The 19,862-nt window shown below is 36.3% G+C and overlaps 1 protein-coding gene across 3 annotated transcripts in view; it reads right to left on the bottom strand.

Moving 5' to 3' along the window:
- Positions 1-4: 4 nt before the first annotated feature.
- The window catches only part of LOC131065718 (protein WHAT'S THIS FACTOR 1 homolog, chloroplastic), a 59,571-nt gene continuing 39,713 nt past the window's right edge, over positions 5-19,862 (bottom strand). For 2 of the 3 annotated variants that reach the window (XM_058000315.2, XM_058000316.2), the window contains exon 2: positions 5-476. Coding sequence is in view for 1 of the 3 variants with exons in the window: in XM_058000316.2 (XP_057856299.2) it covers positions 408-476 (69 nt within the window). In the remaining 2 variants the exon portion in view is untranslated. Of the gene's footprint in view, positions 477-1,700; positions 1,784-19,862 lie in introns of those variants that run through there. The other variant, XR_009111461.2, reaches the window with a different exon arrangement.

The following is a 19,862-nucleotide window of genomic DNA, read 5'->3' as shown; positions in this document are numbered from 1 at the left end:
TAAATTAACATACAAAAATGGATAATTAAATTATCTATCCTGAAATTAAATGCAACTATGCATGCATGCAGAAAGGAAAATTAATCCATGGAAGTAAATCATGCATGTTAGTGGGTTAGCTCTTCTTTCTATTAGTTACAATGCATTGTGACATTTTGTACATTACATCATAGGACCTTATAGGTCTTTTACATAACTTTTACATGCGACCATTGTGGTCTTTTACAATAAGATAAAATATACATCATATAATAATTACACAAAATTTATCTAAAATCTTTAATTCTTTGTCTCCAAATGTGTTGCTTTTGTCGCCCTAGACAAACTTCCACTTGCAAACCGGATGATGGACATATGACCCAGGCGTTTTATTCATCCAACCAAACAAAGCTTGCACTTTCTGGTGTTCATGATGAGCTTTTGTCCCTCATGACGGAATATCCTAGCAAGTCGGTACAAACTGGCGGGAATGGAACCTGTGCATGCATGTCGAACTATGTTATGATAGGGAGAAAAATTTAATTTAATGACCATTATACCTTATTGGGGAGGTGAAGAAAATCACCCTTCCCTGGTTAGCCCATAATCAAGCACACTTTTCCAATCATCCCTCATAGACAGAAAATCTAAATTAACCCCTCTTTGAATAATAGCATATAATATTTATTACAGTTCTTATTGTTTTAATATATTTTCTTATTTTTAATAAATAAGCAATTCCTTTGCTTATACGTGTTTTGCTTTATTACTTCCTATATTCAATAAATGACCCCCAATTAAATTGTATATACATATATATACAATTGGACATTTCCTATGCAAATTCTGGTCCAACCAACTATGACCTAAATATGGATTTGAATAAAATTCAGACCAGTGAGTTAGTTTCAATAATTATAATATACAAAAAAACGTTAAGATCAATTATCAAATCAAATTTCAAAACATTCCAACACTCAACTAACTGTCAGAATTAAGCATCTATGTAACAAAATAAGGAGGAGAGAGTTTTCAATCCGAAAACTAAGAAAATAAATTCCGAAAATATATAAATATCAATCAATCCTAAATCGCTGTCACGGGAAGGGGAAGGCGGCGATTTGGTGTTGGTATAGGCCAACTAGATTCTAAATACATAAAAACTACCTTCTGCCATTCCAAGTTAGCAATCCAAGGAAGGCGTAGGTGACAAGTAGGTGAGGACAGACCAGGAAAGAGGGAGTGGCGTTGGAGATCAAACACTCCTAGCCAAACTCATCGCCAGTGGGAAGAAAATTGATTCTTCCTACCAAGAGGAATCGATAACCTGGCAAATTGCTCAGCTCCCAACTGGTAGGAGCATCAGCGATTCATCCTTTGAGCGGGGAGGGCAGGGAGGGCGAGGGGTTCGATTTTGGAAGAAGTCACTAGATTTGACTTTGCCAGGCGCTAGAGGAAGAGGGGAGGCGTAGAAGATTAGAAGGAGACGTGGGAAATTATCCCCTATAAAACCCTATCAAACAACTCAGCTAGGCTTGGCATGGTGATCGGAAGAGGAGAGGCAATCAAACATCATTTCCAATTTGCACTGTTGGAAGAGAAAAAGTGTTGTCTAGGATATTAGACTGGCAAAACATCCAACTATTAAAGCATCAAATCCATTAGGCAGAAAAATCCGCAACACAAATAAACTAAATACTTTGCACAAATGAAACTTTTACCAGCACCTTCTCCTTTGCCAGTCAAAGATCTCTTACCCACTAGCTAGTTCGACTCAGCAAGAAGAATACGAATGAAGAAAAACAAGAAGAATTGGATGATGGATTAGAATTATTGAATCCTATACCTATAAATTATAAGGCTAAGTTTGAATTAATGCATGAAGGATGCATGAATTAAAAATAATTTATTAATGAGTTCTTAGCTAATTATATTTTCGAATGCATGAACTTAACAAATTTGCATATCTCATGCATTCTAGATTTAATTTTCGAATATAGATCTTTGGTCTTTTATTAATTTTGCATGAAAGAAATTCCTATTGCATGTCATCTTCTATTTTAAATACTAATTTATAAATTTTAATGTTTTTTATTTTTTAATATTTTAAATTTACGCATGCAAATCTTAAAATTGATTATTTTTCTAACAATTTATCTCTTGAATAATTATATTTTATTTATTTAACTCTTTAAATATCAAATCCGCGCATGTATAATTTTATAATTTAAATATTACAATTTACAAATCTTTTAAAATTTTAATAATTTAACTTCTGAATAACTAATTATTATATTTTAGTATTTAATTTATCTCTTTAATTGATTTATTTATTTTAAATTCTTAAGTTTAATTTATTAATTATTATCTAATTTGTGTTTTTGCACAGGGTCCATTATGTAGGTCACTACTAACAAGCTAGAAAACCCCTCCTTGGTCATATGTCCGCCTTCGACAGTCAACTTCTTTCACTGTAGGTTTTGTCAGAATGTACTTTGAAGTGTATTTTTCTATGAGCTTCCCTCCATTGTCAAGATTTTTACCATTATCCATAATGATTGTTATAGTATCAATCATGTAAGTGTGTTTGCTGCTTCAAACTAGGGTATATCAAATTATAGCTAAGAGCCCTCTTTTTCTACTTTGTAATGATGCAACCTTACCATTCTCTGTTCAATATAGCACAAAACCTATCCTTCCCTTGAAAATTTGATCTTGGTATTGTTATATTCCATGACTGGTCTGTAAATCTTTGAGATTCTTGATAGGGGATATCATTGGGCAAATTGTCCTCCTTTAAGGACTGCAAAAGGCTTTACCTATGTGATTGTCAACAACTATCATGAAGATTATTTGGATGATATTCTTTACCTCTGGACTGTCCAAATTGTTTAGACCCTGTCATTGTTGTGCTTGACTTGTCACGATCATCATTAGATTTGTCAAATCTTTAGTCTTCTCCCCATCCCCACTTTTTTGTCGCTCAACATGTTCATGACTATGGCTTTTATCTTCTCTTTAATTATGATTGTTATCCTTGGATTGGAGTTCACTGTGTTTCTATCAAAACTCATTTCTCCTTTGTCACTCATGATGCCTTTGAATGGGTTGTGACCTTACTGTTTTATGACAGTGGCCAAGTACTCCTTGAACTATTCTTTTTGATTGTCAAAGTTGCTTCCTTACTGCCCACCATGATTGTGATATGATCATTTTGGCAACTTTAAGGCTGTTATCTCTACCAAACTTCTTATATCTTGTCATAAAAGTTGTTCCTCTAACAGTGCTAACTGTCATGGTATTTTGCTTTGTGACTATGATTTGTTCTTTATGGCTATTCTTACCGTTATGGCACTACTCGACTCTCCAAGATGACTGCTATCAAGCTCGGTAACCTTAAACAAAGCTTAGATATTACAATTTGTTCGCTATGAGAAAGTCATATGAACCTTGTTGTCCTTTGCACATGATCTCTAGAAGCTTTTTGTTGCTTACTGTTCTTTGAGCTTTAATAATGACCCTCTCTATACAGTCATGTCTTTCCAATGACTGACTTTTCTTTGCTTTTGAGAATGATTCCATGCCCTTGACATTCCGTGCTCATGGAGTAATGACTTATTGAATCGCTTTGTGAAGGAAATATCACCGCATCTCTGCATCTTGATTCTTTGCATTCATTATCTATCCTTGATGAAAAACTTCTAAGGTTCACTGTCTTTCTCATAGGCTATGGATTGTATTTATGCCCCAAATCTGGGCTGCTCCTTTCTCTATATCTGCAAAAGTTTTACATCCATGAAATCTGTGTTTACATTAGACATATGATTGGATTATGAATGTTGCTCTATGGTTTGAGACCATCCTTTTTGCTCACTGTCCTATGTCTTGTCTCAACCTTGGCATGCCTTTTGAGGCTCTTTATCTCTGTTCACTACCTGCACTAATCACTGTGAAATGCTACTATAACTTGCCATAAACACATTGTCTTTAATTATTTGGGACTGTCAAGGGTTTCTTCACCCATCTTTTGTATCCTCTATGATGCTTAAGAGATGCTACAAGTTGTTTGGACTTCTGATTTGCTATCACTTTCATCATGTATTCCACTGTTTCACAATCCTCCTAGCCTTTCAATGATGCCCTTACTGTGATCCACTTATAGGGTGCCAAACATCTATAAATCTATGTGTTTGATGCTTCAAATGGTTGTTATTTCATCTCTAATGACTGTATTAGCTTGACTTAAGGTTGCCATTCTTGATGAGGAGGAAATTCACTAAAATCTTGTTGTATGTCTTCTCGGGAGAGCACAAAATGAGGGGAAAGACTCAACATGAAGCTCAACAAAAAATTCAATGACAAAGCAAATAGAAAGTTGAGATTTCACCAAGATCTTAAACAAAATGGAACAGATCCACCAAGCATGCCAAAAACTGTCGATGTTCAATTATAGCTCTCAAGTAAACTTGTACTTGTATAAACATCAAGCATGGGAAGCCTATGAGCATGGTACACAACTCACAAAACAATCTCCAGGTTGAGAAGTTAGCTCTTCGTATGATCTTCCATAAGCACTTATAATCTATCTTTCATGAATGAAGAAAGGGGGAAAGACTACAAATGAAATGCAAGATTGAAAACTAATATAAAACATCCACTGTATGAGATCATTGTATTCATACTCTTGAATTTTGCATAATACTTCACAATCTAAATGAAAGGCTAATCTCATAACTGACAAGAGGGACAAAAGTGGATCATGACTTCTTTCATTACTTGCTTGATTGAGCACAGTTACATCATTGTGGATCACTAGAACATCCTCAGAAACATAAAGGCCACTAGAACATAAAATACTTGAGAAAATAGTAAGCTTGCAAACCTTTGTAGCACAAGCATACCTAGTTACACCGATAGGTGTAACCTACAATGACAGAACTATAGGAGCTCAGCACATCCGTGAAAGAAAACAAAAAGCCAACTGTTAATAAAGTAGACAACATGGACATGTTTCCATTTAGAAGACTTAATTTCATATTGGATTTGATTTGATTTTTATTTCCACATGGACATGTTTCCATTTAAAATATTTAATTGTTTCATATTGGATTTTATTTTATTTTAATTACTGCAACTTTCTCTTTTTGATGCTTTTTAACTACAAATGTGAGTTTTCATGCAACTTTCAATTTTAAGATATATAGATTAATTTTAAGATATATATGCTAGTACATGCTACTCTTTCAATTGTGCCCAAAGCTCTTCTTTACACACAAGAAAACATCTATTCTATGAGACTGGAAGCAAATTGGGCAATTAGTGCCACAATCATGCCAAGGAATTTGCATGTAACTTACTGCATGAAAATCTACATGAACAGGCTACTCTACTCGGCATATGAATGCCAATTGTCTTGATTTGGACTGGAAGAGTAATACATGCCTTAATTGCATCTTCAATATTGTAGCACAATCGGTAAGAGCATTTGATTTCAAAATCACGTCAGCCAGGAAGCATGGATATTAACCATGAAGAACGGTGCAAAGAAGAAACTGCTTGGACATTATGGACCTCACCACTTGATGATCTGGAGGACTTGGCCAATGACACAATGCAAAAGAAATGTCAGAATGACAATTGTTAAGATTTGCAAGGATGCACCATGTCTACACAGTGCTTGTCATAAGAAGAAACTGCTTGGAGATCATGGACCTCACCACTTGATGATATGGAGGACCTGGCCAATGACGCAATGCAAACGAAATGTCAGAATGACAATTGTTAAGATTTGCAAGGATGCACCATGTGTACACAGTGCTTGCCATTTTTGGTTTACATTATATTCTATGGGGCCTCGCAAACAAAGGGGAAGGGACCCACCATTGTTGGCAACCTGCATAAACAACCAACCAACAGTGTGATGCAAAAGAAATGTCACACTAGTAATTCCTCAATGAAGCACGGGCATGCCACATAGCCCTTATGCTGTCATCACTGCTAATTTTATCCATTTGCTGCCACGTGGGTAGAAAGGGAGGGGCCTGCCATAATACTGACAATTGCACAGCTCACCAGCCAATGGCACAATGGGGACAAACTAAGAATATTGGCAACCTTTTAGACATGCACTAGCCATTGGATGTGGAAGTGATCTAAGGGTTGGCACATACCTAAGTCCTTTCTGCTCTAAAAACTCTTTGGGGTTGTGAAATCCTGCTAATGTCATTTCCTACAGGCTTAATATCATCCAAACAAAACAGGAAAAAGGCCCCCATTAAATGACATGGAACCTTTAGCCAATGACATAACAGAATTTAGATGTCAAACTAACAAATTCTCCATGGTGCACAGGCATGCCACGTGGTTATTGTTGACATTATACCTTGCGGAGCTCATTCAAATGTAACTTATGTGAATCTTACAGCCTTTTGTTCACAATGCTTGCTAACATATGCTCATGCTAACGATCAAAAAGAAGGGCATGCCATGAACAAGAACATGGAGCTTGGGCACATGGAAGATTTGAATAACTATCGTATCTCAGGAAAAGATTAAAGCACAAGGGCATGGTGTATCTCCATAAGAAGATTTCTTAGATCAGATATGGACACAAAACAGGGAAATGATGAGGCTCGATGGGGGATGACAAGGGAACCTTTTTGAATTATATGTCAATGCTAAGGCACCAGAACAGCCATGACAGCTGAGAGAAAGGGAAAATGAGGATAAGAGGTAGCAGGGAGAAAAGTCTGAAATTATAGTGCAAAAAATTGCAGTACACCTACTCCATGCTCTACCTTCATGGTTTGAAGGGTTTGTAAGTTCCTTGAACATTGAAAATCACTCAGTTCCTTATCAAGTACTCGTTGCCTTAACAAGAATAAGGACAGAAAGCAGGTGGCAATGATGAAGAAGAAAAAGACCTCTATTCCAAACAAAAGGGGAAGAAAATCTTCCTGCCAGAGAATAAGTCTCAGCAAATTTCTACAAAAGACAGAGCAAATTTTCAGAGCCAACTTTGAGGAAGAAGTGAATATTGAAGCTCATGAAAGGTTAGTACTTAGTCCCAATCACTGAACAATCTAAAGGAGGTCAAACCATCCTGAATAAAACACAACCTATTAATATCCTGAAACTTTTTGCTCAACAAGAGTAGAACGACCAACTTAGAAGGTAGAGGAAATTCAAAGCAATCAAAAAACAATTCCAAGAAGCAGCAAATTTGCCATTGATGAGTACAATGGTTATGGTTAATTATCTTCATTTCTTAGAAGTTAGAACAAACAAAGCAGATGGGTCCATTGACAAACATGAAGCTCCTTCGTTGCAAATTACACTCAAAAGGAAGGAATTGGCTATGGATAGACCTTTGCACCGACAGCAAAAATGACAACCATCAGATTTGTGTTCTCGCTTGCAGCACAAAAGATCTCATGGAAAAGTGTGTGCATGAAGCAACGCAAAAGATTAGAAGTTCAACACAAAGAACATAACATGTGTAATGGATAAGTCACCATACAGCTTGAAAAAGCACCTCATGTGTGGTACTGTTGACGTGTTTTTTATGCACATGCGAACACAGAATAAAATACCTAAGGGTACCTTATCCTCTCTTGAGTAAAGCCTCTGAATGCTGAAGATATCGCGAAAAGGATCAATCAGGGTGACTTCAAGGTTCTTTGCTGTAGGATCTCTACGTGTGGATAAGCTCTCTGTGGTATGATGTGATTTGCTGGAATCACAAGGGGACTCACACTTGATGACTGAACTTCTGATTTGCTTTGAATATTGCTGGAACACAGGATTTTACTGCCTTAGATTTGAAAAAAAGGAACAAAGACGAGGGCGAGGAAAGGATCTAATCCTAACACTAAGAATGTAAGAGCAACAAATGATCTTTGATGGAATTCTAACTCAGTCTTATTTTGACATCCCAGGACCATCTCCACAAGGTTAGTGCGATCTTCGAAGGAAAGCATTTATGATGTTCAAATCATCACTGCAGGCATAGACACCATCAGGTTGATGCATATCAATGAAGAAGCGACAATTGAAGTTAAGCTTAAGCTGAATGATTCCAGTTGACTACACAAGGCAAGTCTGCAATCAACAAACTGCTAGTAGTATGGATGTATGAATTCCACCATCAATCAAGCACATTTCTTCCACTCATCTAATAACATGAAATCAAATATGAGAAGTATAGAGACCATGCAAATTGTCGAATCGACCCATAAATTTCACCATTTCTTCAATGAAGTTACAAGTCTTTTACAACAACATCTTGGCAACAATCTTTGCCTTCTCTCTCTACTCTACTCTAATTGCTATTCTAATCACCTTCTAACTACTCTCTATTCACTAACTCCTTTCTAACTCTCTAACTTACTGCCTTTACAAAATGAAGAGTCGGGGCTTATATAGTGCCCATAATACAATTCGATGGCTGAGATCAATTTGAGATCAATGGCCAAGATTCAATAATGAAAACCCTAATTAGGGTTTGTTACAACCATTACATAACATTTAATGCTTGACCAATGATAAAATTGTATTAATTGGACACATGTCTTCTTTGAAAAATTCAACCAATGGATAGCCGAGGTAGGTACATCGAAGTTTGTGCCACCTTCCATGAGTTAGGTACATTGAATTTGGACATGCTGAGGTGGACCAACCCGACTAGAGAAGTGATGACTAGGACGCCTCCTCCTCTGACACTTGGTTGATGCTAATTTGATGTTGTTGAGAAGTTAGCTTTAATTAACTCTTCTGGAATTATCTGCTTCTTCAACGAACCCTTTTGCTTTGACCTCTTTTGTCTCTGATGTGCAGGATGATGATGTACCTCGTCTTGTAATGCTGGATTAGAAGAGGCCGCCCTTGTTGATGTTTGATCGAAGAAAGCCATCCTTGTCGATGCTTGACTAGATGAGGTCGCCCTTGTCCTTGCTTGATCGTCCTTGATGAGAACCTGCCGACTTGTAGATCCTCCGGGCTTTGGAGTCGCCATCTTGATACCTACACAATATTTCAAAATTAGTAATATATCTTGAAGTCTAAAAATTAAACTTAAAAGGAAGATTCAAGATTTTAATTAGGAAACTTCATGATAAATCTTGAGTTATCATTTCCTAATTAACCATGTAATACTTAGATTTTTCCAAAAAATGTCTAAAAAATCAAACCTTGAATAAGGGTGTTAAGATGATTTCGCCATACCTCCTCTTGAGTTTTAAACTCTAAGAAATGATGTAAAAAATAGATTTCGCTAGGCAAAGTGTAGATCAAAGCCCTCTCTTGAACAAATTGCACCTCCCCTAGCTTGGAAAAGAATAAACTCCACTAGCCTCTTCAAAAATCTGGAAATTCGCCTTCAAATGCCTTCAAAAGTCTGGAAATCATCCTCCTTAGTCTCCACACTTAGTAGAAATTTGTTCCACTCCAGCTAGATTTCGCACCTTCAATTAGCTCTCCAAATTCGCACTTGAAATGATGATTGAATGATTTGAATTGTGAAAAAAAAAACACCTCCAATATATAGAAAGCTCACCTTCCATTTACCCATGAGGCCGACCTTGCAAATAAAAGGTGAAATAATAAATAAAACCTCAAAAGGAGTAGGCTGACTTGTCAAATAAAGGCAAAATAATGCCTTGTGCGCTCCACATTTAATTTTAATTTAATAAAAATTAATTTTAAATGCCTCCAAGGGAATTTTTATTAATTTCAAGGCTTAAAAATTAATTTATTAAATTAAAAATGCCTTAATTTAATGCGAATTTGATTCAATATCTCCAAAGGCCTCAAAGTTAAAATATCAACGCTCAAATGATGTGAAAATGAAGGACATCACCAATTTCGCCCTGGACCCTTGGTGAGGGACAGGAGCGACTTTTCACTTTTGCTCTCAATCCTTCGTCTTTTAATTGCCAACTCTCATTGTGGGGTAAGTAATGATCTCTTTCATCCATTCCATACACGTTTACTTTGCTTTTTGCAAGGCAAAATAGGTGTTTTAAAGATTTCGCCCTGGTCCTTCAGTGAGGGACAAGAGCGCTTTTTGCATTTTAGCCTAGGATTATCAAACTTTGAAGTCAAATCTTTGTTCACCATGCTTTAGAAGACCCTTTCCACCCTGCACAACCTTGCCTTAGCGTAATCTTGGAGGGAAATTGTTGATTTTATAAAAATCGCCCTGGTCCTTCAGTGAGGGACGGGAGCGCTTTTGAGTCCTTGTGCAAATTCTTGATCACATCAATCTTCAAATTACCCTCCAGGCGTAGAATATCACATTTCACTCCTTCTTGAGCCTTGAAAACAAAAATAGCATCTCAAAATGTAAGGTAAATGGGCATATTTGGAAATTTCGCCTTGGTCCTTCAGTGAGGGACAGGAGCGCTTTTGCCAATTGTCATCAAAATTTGCAAGTCTTGTATCTCAATTCCACTTCGAAGCATTTTAAACATTATTTCAAACTTGCGCCTTGGCCTAGATTTGTCCCAATTTGGAGAGAAGAGCTAGATAATATGTTTTTCGCCCTGGTCCCTTGGAGAGGGACAGGAGCGCTTTTGTAAATTCAAGCTTGTTTGTCCTTTGCTAGCCTTCCAAATTATCTTCAATGGGCTAATCATGCCTTATTCCATTCATTTCAATCACAAACTTGCCTTGTCTTTTGCAAGAAATTTGCATTCTTTAGAAAATCGCTCTAGACCATTGGAGAGGGACAGGAGCGCCTTTTGCCATCTTGGTATATTTCCTTGCTTGTGGACCACTCAAATTATATTCAATGGACAAAACATGCTTTCCTTAATCTCTTCAAATCATAAAATCACTTTGATCTTGCAAAGATAGTGCAAATTTGAGAATCAAGCTCCGGTCCTTCTGTCATAACCCCTTTTGGACATTAGATTATTGTGATTAAATAAATATGATAATTAAAACATTTATTAATTAACATTTAATAATATTGGAAAATCGTCTCATTTATGAGACTTCACGATTTTCCTCTAATATATGATTATTAATATTTATTATTTGTTATGATTATTATTTATTATTATTGTTTTATTTTAATGTAACGTTCATATTTCAATTATTAATTATTAAAGAAGTTTTACCATTAAATTACATTAAATATCAATACACTTATTTAATACTGATTAACCATTCATTTATTTCTATCAGCCATCTATTATTGAATAATGAATAACCATTTATCTCTATAATAATAAATTATTAAATACCATAGTAATAAATTATTAAATAAAATATTGATTTCCAGTCAATATTAATTACTATTAAATAACTATTAAATAAACACATAGTGGCAGACCAAATCTGACATATGTCAGATTTGTCTGCCTTTGCAAACATGTATAAAAGAAACAAGGAAAGGTACGATTAAGATATGGAGCCATAATAATATTTGACTGACATTAATAAATATTTATTAATAATAATATTTAATAAGACCAAAATCATATCCATACATTGCATTCAATCCACAACGGAAAAGTTACGATTTCTATATGCTAATAAGAAATGTATAAATCTGTTGTCTGTGTTTCCTATATCGTGTGAATTAAACTTGTGTTACTTCGTTTCATGAAGGGAAGATATCGATCTGGAAAATAATTAAGATATTTTCATGTATAAATAAAAGTGTTCTTTTTCTACTGTTTACAACCAATTATTATTAAGAGAGACACCGATTATGAAAGTCTAAATCAATACTTATCATCAAATGATGCGATTAGGTGGTAATAACGAATAGGTATGAGTCATGTCTTTTGCCACAACTTATCATTCCAATTACAATATATAAGAAGGCACTCAGAATAACTTCAGGGGATAGAGACAGGGAGTGAATACAATATATAGAAGATTAATTCCGAAGTGAATACGAAAGATTATAAGGACAAGATGGTGATATCTTGATATCCCACTAGTGACCAGAATTATATCAGTTTCAAAGGCGTAGTAGGGAAATATGTGAAAAATAAACATCAAAGAAAAATATGAAATGCAATTCAGGTTTATATCAAAATACATAAAAGTGTTAATATTGTGGAGGGGAGAATATACAATACATTGGTATAGAGCAGAAATTGGAGGAAGACATAGCCACATTTATGATCAGATTTTTGGGGAGAGATATTACTATATTTATGATCAGCTCAAATCAGAGGAGACTATCGAGATAAGTTCTATCCTTCGAGCTATTTCTAGAGTTTTAAGTTAAATATTTTAATGAAATGTATTCAGTTTAAAATAAAAAATATCATTTATACATTATAAACTCTCATCTTAAGTAAAAATCTTGTTTCAGGACTGAATTAGGGAAAATCACCAAAAAGGGACATTACACCTTCAGTGAGGGACAGGAGCGCTTTTTGCTTTCTAGGCCAAAGTGCCTCATTTTTCATCTCGAAATTCCTTTGCTAGGGAAGATATCATCTCGCTACACACCATGAATAAGAGTTCAAGCCCAAGAAAGGTTTAAAAATGTGTATATAAAGAAAATCGCCCTGGACCCTTGGAGAGGGACAGGAGCGCTTTTACCTTTCTAGACAAAAACTCCGTCATCTCATCGTCTTCGATCAAGTCTGGATGCTCTATCATGTTCATTTCGTCCTTCACCATGCCTTTGATGTTTCAATTTGACCAAACAAGGCCAAGAATGACTCAAATAAGCCTTTTCACCCTGGTCCCTTGGTGAGGGACAGGAGCGCTTCGCCTTGGACCTTTGGAGAGGTACAGGAGCGAAATTTGCTCTGGATCCTCAGTGAAGGACAGGAGCGAAATTTGACTTTTTGAACTCTCTATCAGGATAATTTTTATGGAATATAACATTTATGTATGGACGAATGGAGGATTAGCTCCTAAAGAAGCACTTTACGAAGCTTCTCGGAATTTGATTTACTTTTTCCTTCCCTTTCTAAATGCAAAGGAAGAGAACAGCGATGGAACAAACAATCTAAGCGACGATATTACTCCTTCCTTACCTATTTTGCATATATCGACTAATACGAAGAGAATAGTTTTTGATCAAATGTATATTGACCAATTAAACTTCTCTACTAGGATATATAATTGCCTCAAAAAGGCAAATATAAATACAGTATCGGACCTTTTGAATTACAGTCGAGAAGATTTAATGAAAATAAAACATCTTGGGGAACAATCTGTCAAAGAAATCTTGGAATTTATACGAAATATTCAAATTGATTCACCGGGGAATCCGGTTTAGATTTCTAAGAGTTCTATTCAATCTCCCCATTCATTCCCTTCTTCTAAGTTCTTAAGCAAAAATGACGAAAAAAAATTGGAACATCAATTTGAAAGAGATGGTAAAAGTAGGAGTTCATTTTGGTCATGAGACCAGAAAATGGAATCCAAAAATGGCACCTTACATTTTTAAAGAACGTAAAGATAATCATATTATAAATTTAACTTACACCGCTCGTTTTTTATCAGAAGCCTGTGATTTTGTGTTTGATGGAGCAAAAAGAGGAAAACAATTTATGATAGTTGGTACAAAACATCAAACAGCTGATGCTGCTAAATTAACTGCTTTAGCAGCTCGATGTCATTATGTAAATAAAAAATGGCTCGTGGGTATGTTAACTAATTGGTTTACTACAGAAGCAAGACTTGAAAAATTCAAAAATTTAACGAAAAAAGAAAAATACGGGAGGATTTGATGGATTTACGAAAAAAGAAGCAGCAATACTCAAGAGAGAATTGAACAAATTGCAGGAAGATCTAGGGGGTATTAGATACATGACAAAATTGCCCGATATTGTAATAATTCTCGATCAAAACGGAGAATATACTGCTATTCGGGAATGTAGAACTTTGGGTATTCCAACAATTTGCTTAGTTGATACAGATTGTGACCCAGATCTTGTGGATATCCCAATCCCAGCCAATGATGATGGAAGGAAATGTCACTTATACTTTAAGTTATATTCCATATATACTTTCAGGATGTTTGAGAGTGGTTTCAGACCTCCAGGAGTTATATTGCAAAATCTAGTTTTTGGAGGTTTTTCAGTTTCCAGACTTAGCCAAATTTCAGGATCAGGACTTTCGGACTTGGCCAAATTTCAGGATCAGGACATTCCAGACTTAGCCAAATTTCAGGATCAGGACATCACTCAAGCAGGACTTGCTATCCATGTGATCCCCTTGACGACACTCAAAACGCAAAGGCTAACGGACAAAACCCTAAAAGACCTAAAAACAAACCCTAAAAAGCAAAAAGCAGGGGTCCCCATTTACAATGGGGCGATGTGTGAAAACGTCACAACAGGTACATCAAAATTTATGAACACCTCTGCATGCAAGGATTTGATTGAAGCCTTTCAGATTAAAACTTGTACATCCAAAGGGAACATGAAGATATCATCATGATTGTGTATGTTGATGACCTTGTGATCACTGGGAGTAGTGAAGTGTTCATTTCAGCAATGAAGAAGGATTTATCGAAGTCTATGAGATGACATATCACAAATTCCTCACTATTGACTTGGCCTGGTTGTATGGCAAACAAAGAATCATGTCTCTGCTGTATGCCAAGGAGCTTACTGAAAAATTCAGGGTGAACAATTACAACACCCATGGAACATCAATCAATCATGACTTCCTAACATGATACATCAAATAAGGTATATGAATATATAAATACAATTGATTGGGAGCCTTATTTATTTTACCATAATAGACCAGTCCAGGATATTCTGTGAAGTATCTCACTAGATTCCTGACAAAGACTAGACAAACACAGTGGAAACTTGGTAAAAGGGTGTTGAGATATGTGCTTGATATTCTTAACTTTGGACTAGTGTATAAGAGAACTAACAACTTCTGCTTGACTGGTTACACAGATGCCGATTGGACAGGTTCCATTGATGATCAAAAGTCAACATTCAGGTCATGTCTTCAATATGTGCTCAAAAGCAGTCTCCTGGGTAAGTAGAAAACAATTGACTGATGCCATATCTTCTACCGAAGTAGAATACCAGGCAGCTAATCTGGCCTCAAAGAACCCCGAGTTATTTGGGTGTCCTTTCTGGAAGACCAACAACAATGGACTGCAATAATCAAAGAGTACTAAAGATGGTTTAGAATCCTATTATACATGAGCGATCCAAACACATTGAGGTTCATTGCCACTTCATCCAAGAAAAGGTGCAAAATAATGAAATTAAAATACAGTTCATTTTCCACAAAGGATCAACTTGCAGATGGTTTTAAGAAGTCATTGTCTCCTCTTAAATTTGAACAGTTTTAAATGGACTCTTTGTAATATACACAATTTACATTATTTAGGAGAACTATTAGTAGTGGTAAATTTTTTTGTTAATATTTAAGGTACTGGGTTACCTACCCACCAAACTTTCGTAAGTGTATAAATTTGTATTCTTCTTGGGATATCTGTGTTAAGGAAAAATACCAGTGTTTTAGGACTGTGAGTACTCGCCAGGACTCACAGGACTCACGAGTCCTATAGCTCAGCAAAAGGATTCACCAAGTCCCAGACTCAAACTCCTGGGTCTATCTGGGCACGTTAAAACAGCAAAAAGTGAGTTTTTTTTTTCATTTTTTGGCTCAAACTCGTCCATTTCAGGTCTGAACAGAGAAATAGCAAGGGAAGGAGCAGAGGAGACAAGCATTTGTGTAGGAATAAAAGGGCATTGGGCCAAAAAAAATCATAAATTTTGGCCTATAAATGCATTTTTTTCATTTCTGCTTCATCTTTTCAATCATCCAAAACAAAATTTTATCATTAGGTTTTTCTCACATCTAACACCTTGTGCAGCTTATCATTGCTGCCTTTCAAACCCATTGGGGTGTCCACTCCCAAACCCCCACTAGTTATTGGGATCTCTTGTCATATAAGAAATTTGATTACAATGAGGGGGTCTGGGAGTGGAATTACACAAACGAGGTTAGAGTCGTCAACTAATTTCTTTTTCTTTTTTTGTGTAATTCTATGGGTTTTTTTTTGCTGAGTCCCAAGTCTCGAGTCCGAATCAAAATTTTGGGCTACCGAGTAGAGTCTGAGTCCGAGTTTTCAAACTTTGCGAAATACAATACTGTTTTTTCTCTTCTCCTTTAGGGACTAGTAAAAGAAGTGACTTTGAAATATCAATTTGCCATGAGACTACCATTTTACTGATCAAGAAGAAACAACATGATCAGCAGCTGAAACAGAAGTTCAAGTGATCCAAACAGCGAGTTACTCTCAAAGAATTCAAATTAGTTCTTGACAAGGAAATTGCCCATGTTGCAGACCGATACAGATAATAATTATGGAGGGCATTGTACAACCAAGGAGATGGAATCTCAGTGCAAAGAAAATATCCACAAGGAACATTTCAATACAGTCGAAATTTTGAGTGTACAAGGATTTAAACAATCATCCCCTGGTTTGAAACCACAAAAGCCATCATAGAAATATCTTGAAAAAATTATTTATTTTCAAAAAAGATTGAAAAAATATTCAAAAAATTGTAAAAAATTATTAAAATTTTGAAAAAATTGTCAAAAATCTAAAAGAATTTATTAAACCACTTACCTTAGATTGATAGATGTCCTTTGTGCAAGCTATATTCCTCCCCCTAGCACTTTGCAGTCATTATCCTTTGAAAAATTTCAGCAATCTTCCAAAATGCAAAAATGGCAAAACAATAATGAGTTTTTGTAAAATAGGTTTGTTTTTGTCAAACAATTCATAGTATGGGCAAGTTTTAGGGTTTTAGTGTCTTTTTTTATGTTTTAATATTTAAAATCACTTTAAAAAATTGATTTTGACCTTTTTTAAAGATCTGCATCTGTGTGCCACAAGAGCACCAGGGAGTGGCTAGGCACAGCAAGGTTGCACCCTGGACATTCCCAGGCTGCTCTGGGCGTAGGACCAGTACCCAGACTAGTCGGGTACACAACCAGGACACCAAGATGAAGAACCCAACAACTTAGGTTTATTTTATAAAATTAGGATAAGAATAAAGCATTAGTTTGTTGTGAAAAATAAGAAGAAAATAAAGCATGAGCCTATCTAGAAAAACAATGCAAATATAGATATACGGGGAAAAATATATATATATAAAAGCTAAAAATTGTTTTACCAGAAAAAAACAAATAAAATTCATGGAAAGGCTTAAAACAATGCTTTTGAAAGATAAAGCAAGAATGTGGTTTTTCTTAAGATATCTGTCTTTAGAAGTGTGTCTTAAATATAGGAGAGAGCCCCCTTGTCTATAAGTATTGCAAGACTTTAAATAGAAATAAATTATTTATGCATAACTATGTGATCTTGCTGGGAAAGCACTTAAGGCACAGAATATTTGTTTGTGTTGAAAATTGGAAGTGGCTCAACTCAGAGCTTTGGCTGTGCTAGAATAGACTTTAAAAAGAGATGGATCAAACTTCCTCTACATGCACTTAACCACCTCTAATGGCTGCCTATGCATATGTATTAAAGGAATAAAACAAGAACATCTCAAATGTAGAACATAAATTTGCATAATAATATGGGAGAAACCTTGAGATAGGTAGAAGGCAGAAGACTCCCCAAAGAGTGAGCTGTGTTCCTCATATCACTAATCCACTTTTGCCAAGTTAGACTGCTAGTATGGGCTGCCTCGATGGGCTACAATCCTACCTGCATGTAGTCCTAAAGATGAACATGGCTTACACCTCCTCTGCTATGTAGAACAAAGGACTATACCTTGGGCACAAGATTTCACACTACAATAGTCTAAAATATCATTGCATCAACCTGTTGTGACCATTTCACACATCGCCCCATCAAAATAGGGACCCCCTCTCTTTTTGGGGGTCTTGCTTTCTCTTAGTTTAGTTTTTTCTCTGCTTGCTAGGTGTTTTGAGTGAGTTAGTGGTCCCCTGGGCTGGGTAGGTTAGGGTTTCCTTCGCAGAACTCACCTAGGGTTTCTTTTAAAGCCAAATTTGACCTGGGCTTGGGAAAGTCACGTGTTGTCTGCCTTGAACCCTGGTGTAATCTTAGAAGGATCTTGCCTTTCAGGAGATGGAAAATGTATAGATTGTGCAAAGAGGTTGAAGGGTTTGAGTCAGGATGGGTCAAAGTTGTAGGTTTTTAGGTCAGAGTCTTGTCTTTTGTCGAGTCAGAGACAATTGAATGGAGCCAGTAAGCAAATAATAGACTTGAATGACAAAGAGAAGACTCAAGAGGATGAATCTAAGGCATGATGGGTGGAAAAAGTCAAGAAACTTGAGCTAATCATGAATTTCACTCCTGACCCTTCCAAAGGGTCCAGAGCGAAATTTCACAAAGGACCTAAGATTTCACCTAAGTCAAAGAGGGGTTGAGTGAATTTGCAAGGATATGAAAGGAAATGCATCAAAAGGTCGATTCTAGGGCAAAGTCAAGTCAATCTCAAGGAAAATTGGGCCTAGAATTGGAATTTCGCTTCTGACCCTTCCAAAGGGTCCAGAGCGAATTCCTCTATAAAACACTCCACCTTGACCCAAACTAGCAACTAGCTCATTCCTAGGCATTAGTGAAGGCAAAACACTCATTTGGATGAGGAAATATGGGAAATGAAGTCAAAATTTGAGCACAAGGAGGAATTTCGCTCCTGACCCTTCCAAAGGGTCCAGAGCGAAATTCATATAAGACCCTATTTCTTCACAAAATCTTGAAGTGAATGCCAATTTGAAGGGGATGATGATAGGGGGAGGCCTGAGAAGTTATATCCAAGCCAAGGAAGGGTGAAAAAAGGTGAGAAATGAGCTCAAAGATGAATTTCGCTCCTGACCCTTCCAAAGGGTCTAGAGCGAAATTCACATAACCCCTATATTGCTCCTTGTTATGGCCAAGTTTTGGACTTCTAAGGCATGGTTGGAATGACTTTGATGTGTTCTTGCCTTTGAAAGGTGATGGGGTGGTAAAAATCAACCTAAATCATGGATTTCGCTCCTGACCCTTCCAAAGGGTCTAGAGCGAAATTCACATAACCCCTATATTGCTCCTTGTTATGGCCAAGTTTTGGACTTCTAAGGCATGGTTGGAATGACTTTGATGTGTTCTTGCCTTTGAAAGGTGATGGGGTGGTAAAAATCAACCTAAATCATGGATTTCGCTCCTGACCCTTCCAAAGGGTCCAGAGCGAAATTCTCAATTTGACCCCTTTTTTGCCTAAAACATTGATAAGACCTTGTTTTGAGTTAAGTGGATGGCAAATGGACTTGATTGTGGTGAGGAGAGGTGAGTTTGATCAAATTTGAAGGTAAATTGAATGGAACAAGTGTGAAATCGACCTAAATCATGAATTTCGCTCTTGACCCTTCCAAAGGGTCCAGAGCAAAATTCCTAGAAGACACCCATTTCTTCCTTGATTAGACCAAGATCTTAGTTCCTTGGGCATATTTGGAAGAAGATTGACATGTTTTTGCTTTAGGGAGTGTATGAAGGCAAAAGGAATGAAGGATTTTGTCCAAGACATGAATTTCGCTTCTGACCCTTCCAAAGGGTCCAGAGCGAAATTCTTGAAAGAACCTATTTTCCCCTTAGATGAGGTCAAAACCTTGGTTCTTATGGCGTGGATGGAAGTGGAACGATGTATTATTGCCTTTTGAGGTAGATCGGAGTTGAAAAAATGAAGAAATGAGCTCAAAATATGAATTTCGCTCCTGACCCTTCCAAAGGGTCCAGAGCAAAATTCATATTTTGAGCTCATTTCTTCATTTTTTCAACTCCCCCCGAGCGAAATTCCCAATCTCTCTCTTTTCTTCCAATTTTGTGTCAAGACAAACATTGATCAAGGTGAATTGATCTTGGAGATACCCCTAGGCATGCCTTTGAGTGGCTTATGAACACCAAAAATGAAGATTTT

This window comes from Cryptomeria japonica, chromosome 7 (assembly GCF_030272615.1).
Source record: "Cryptomeria japonica chromosome 7, Sugi_1.0, whole genome shotgun sequence".
In the NCBI taxonomy this organism is placed as follows: Eukaryota; Viridiplantae; Streptophyta; class Pinopsida; order Cupressales; family Cupressaceae; genus Cryptomeria; species Cryptomeria japonica.
This window is presented reverse-complemented; position numbering and strand designations above follow the sequence as displayed.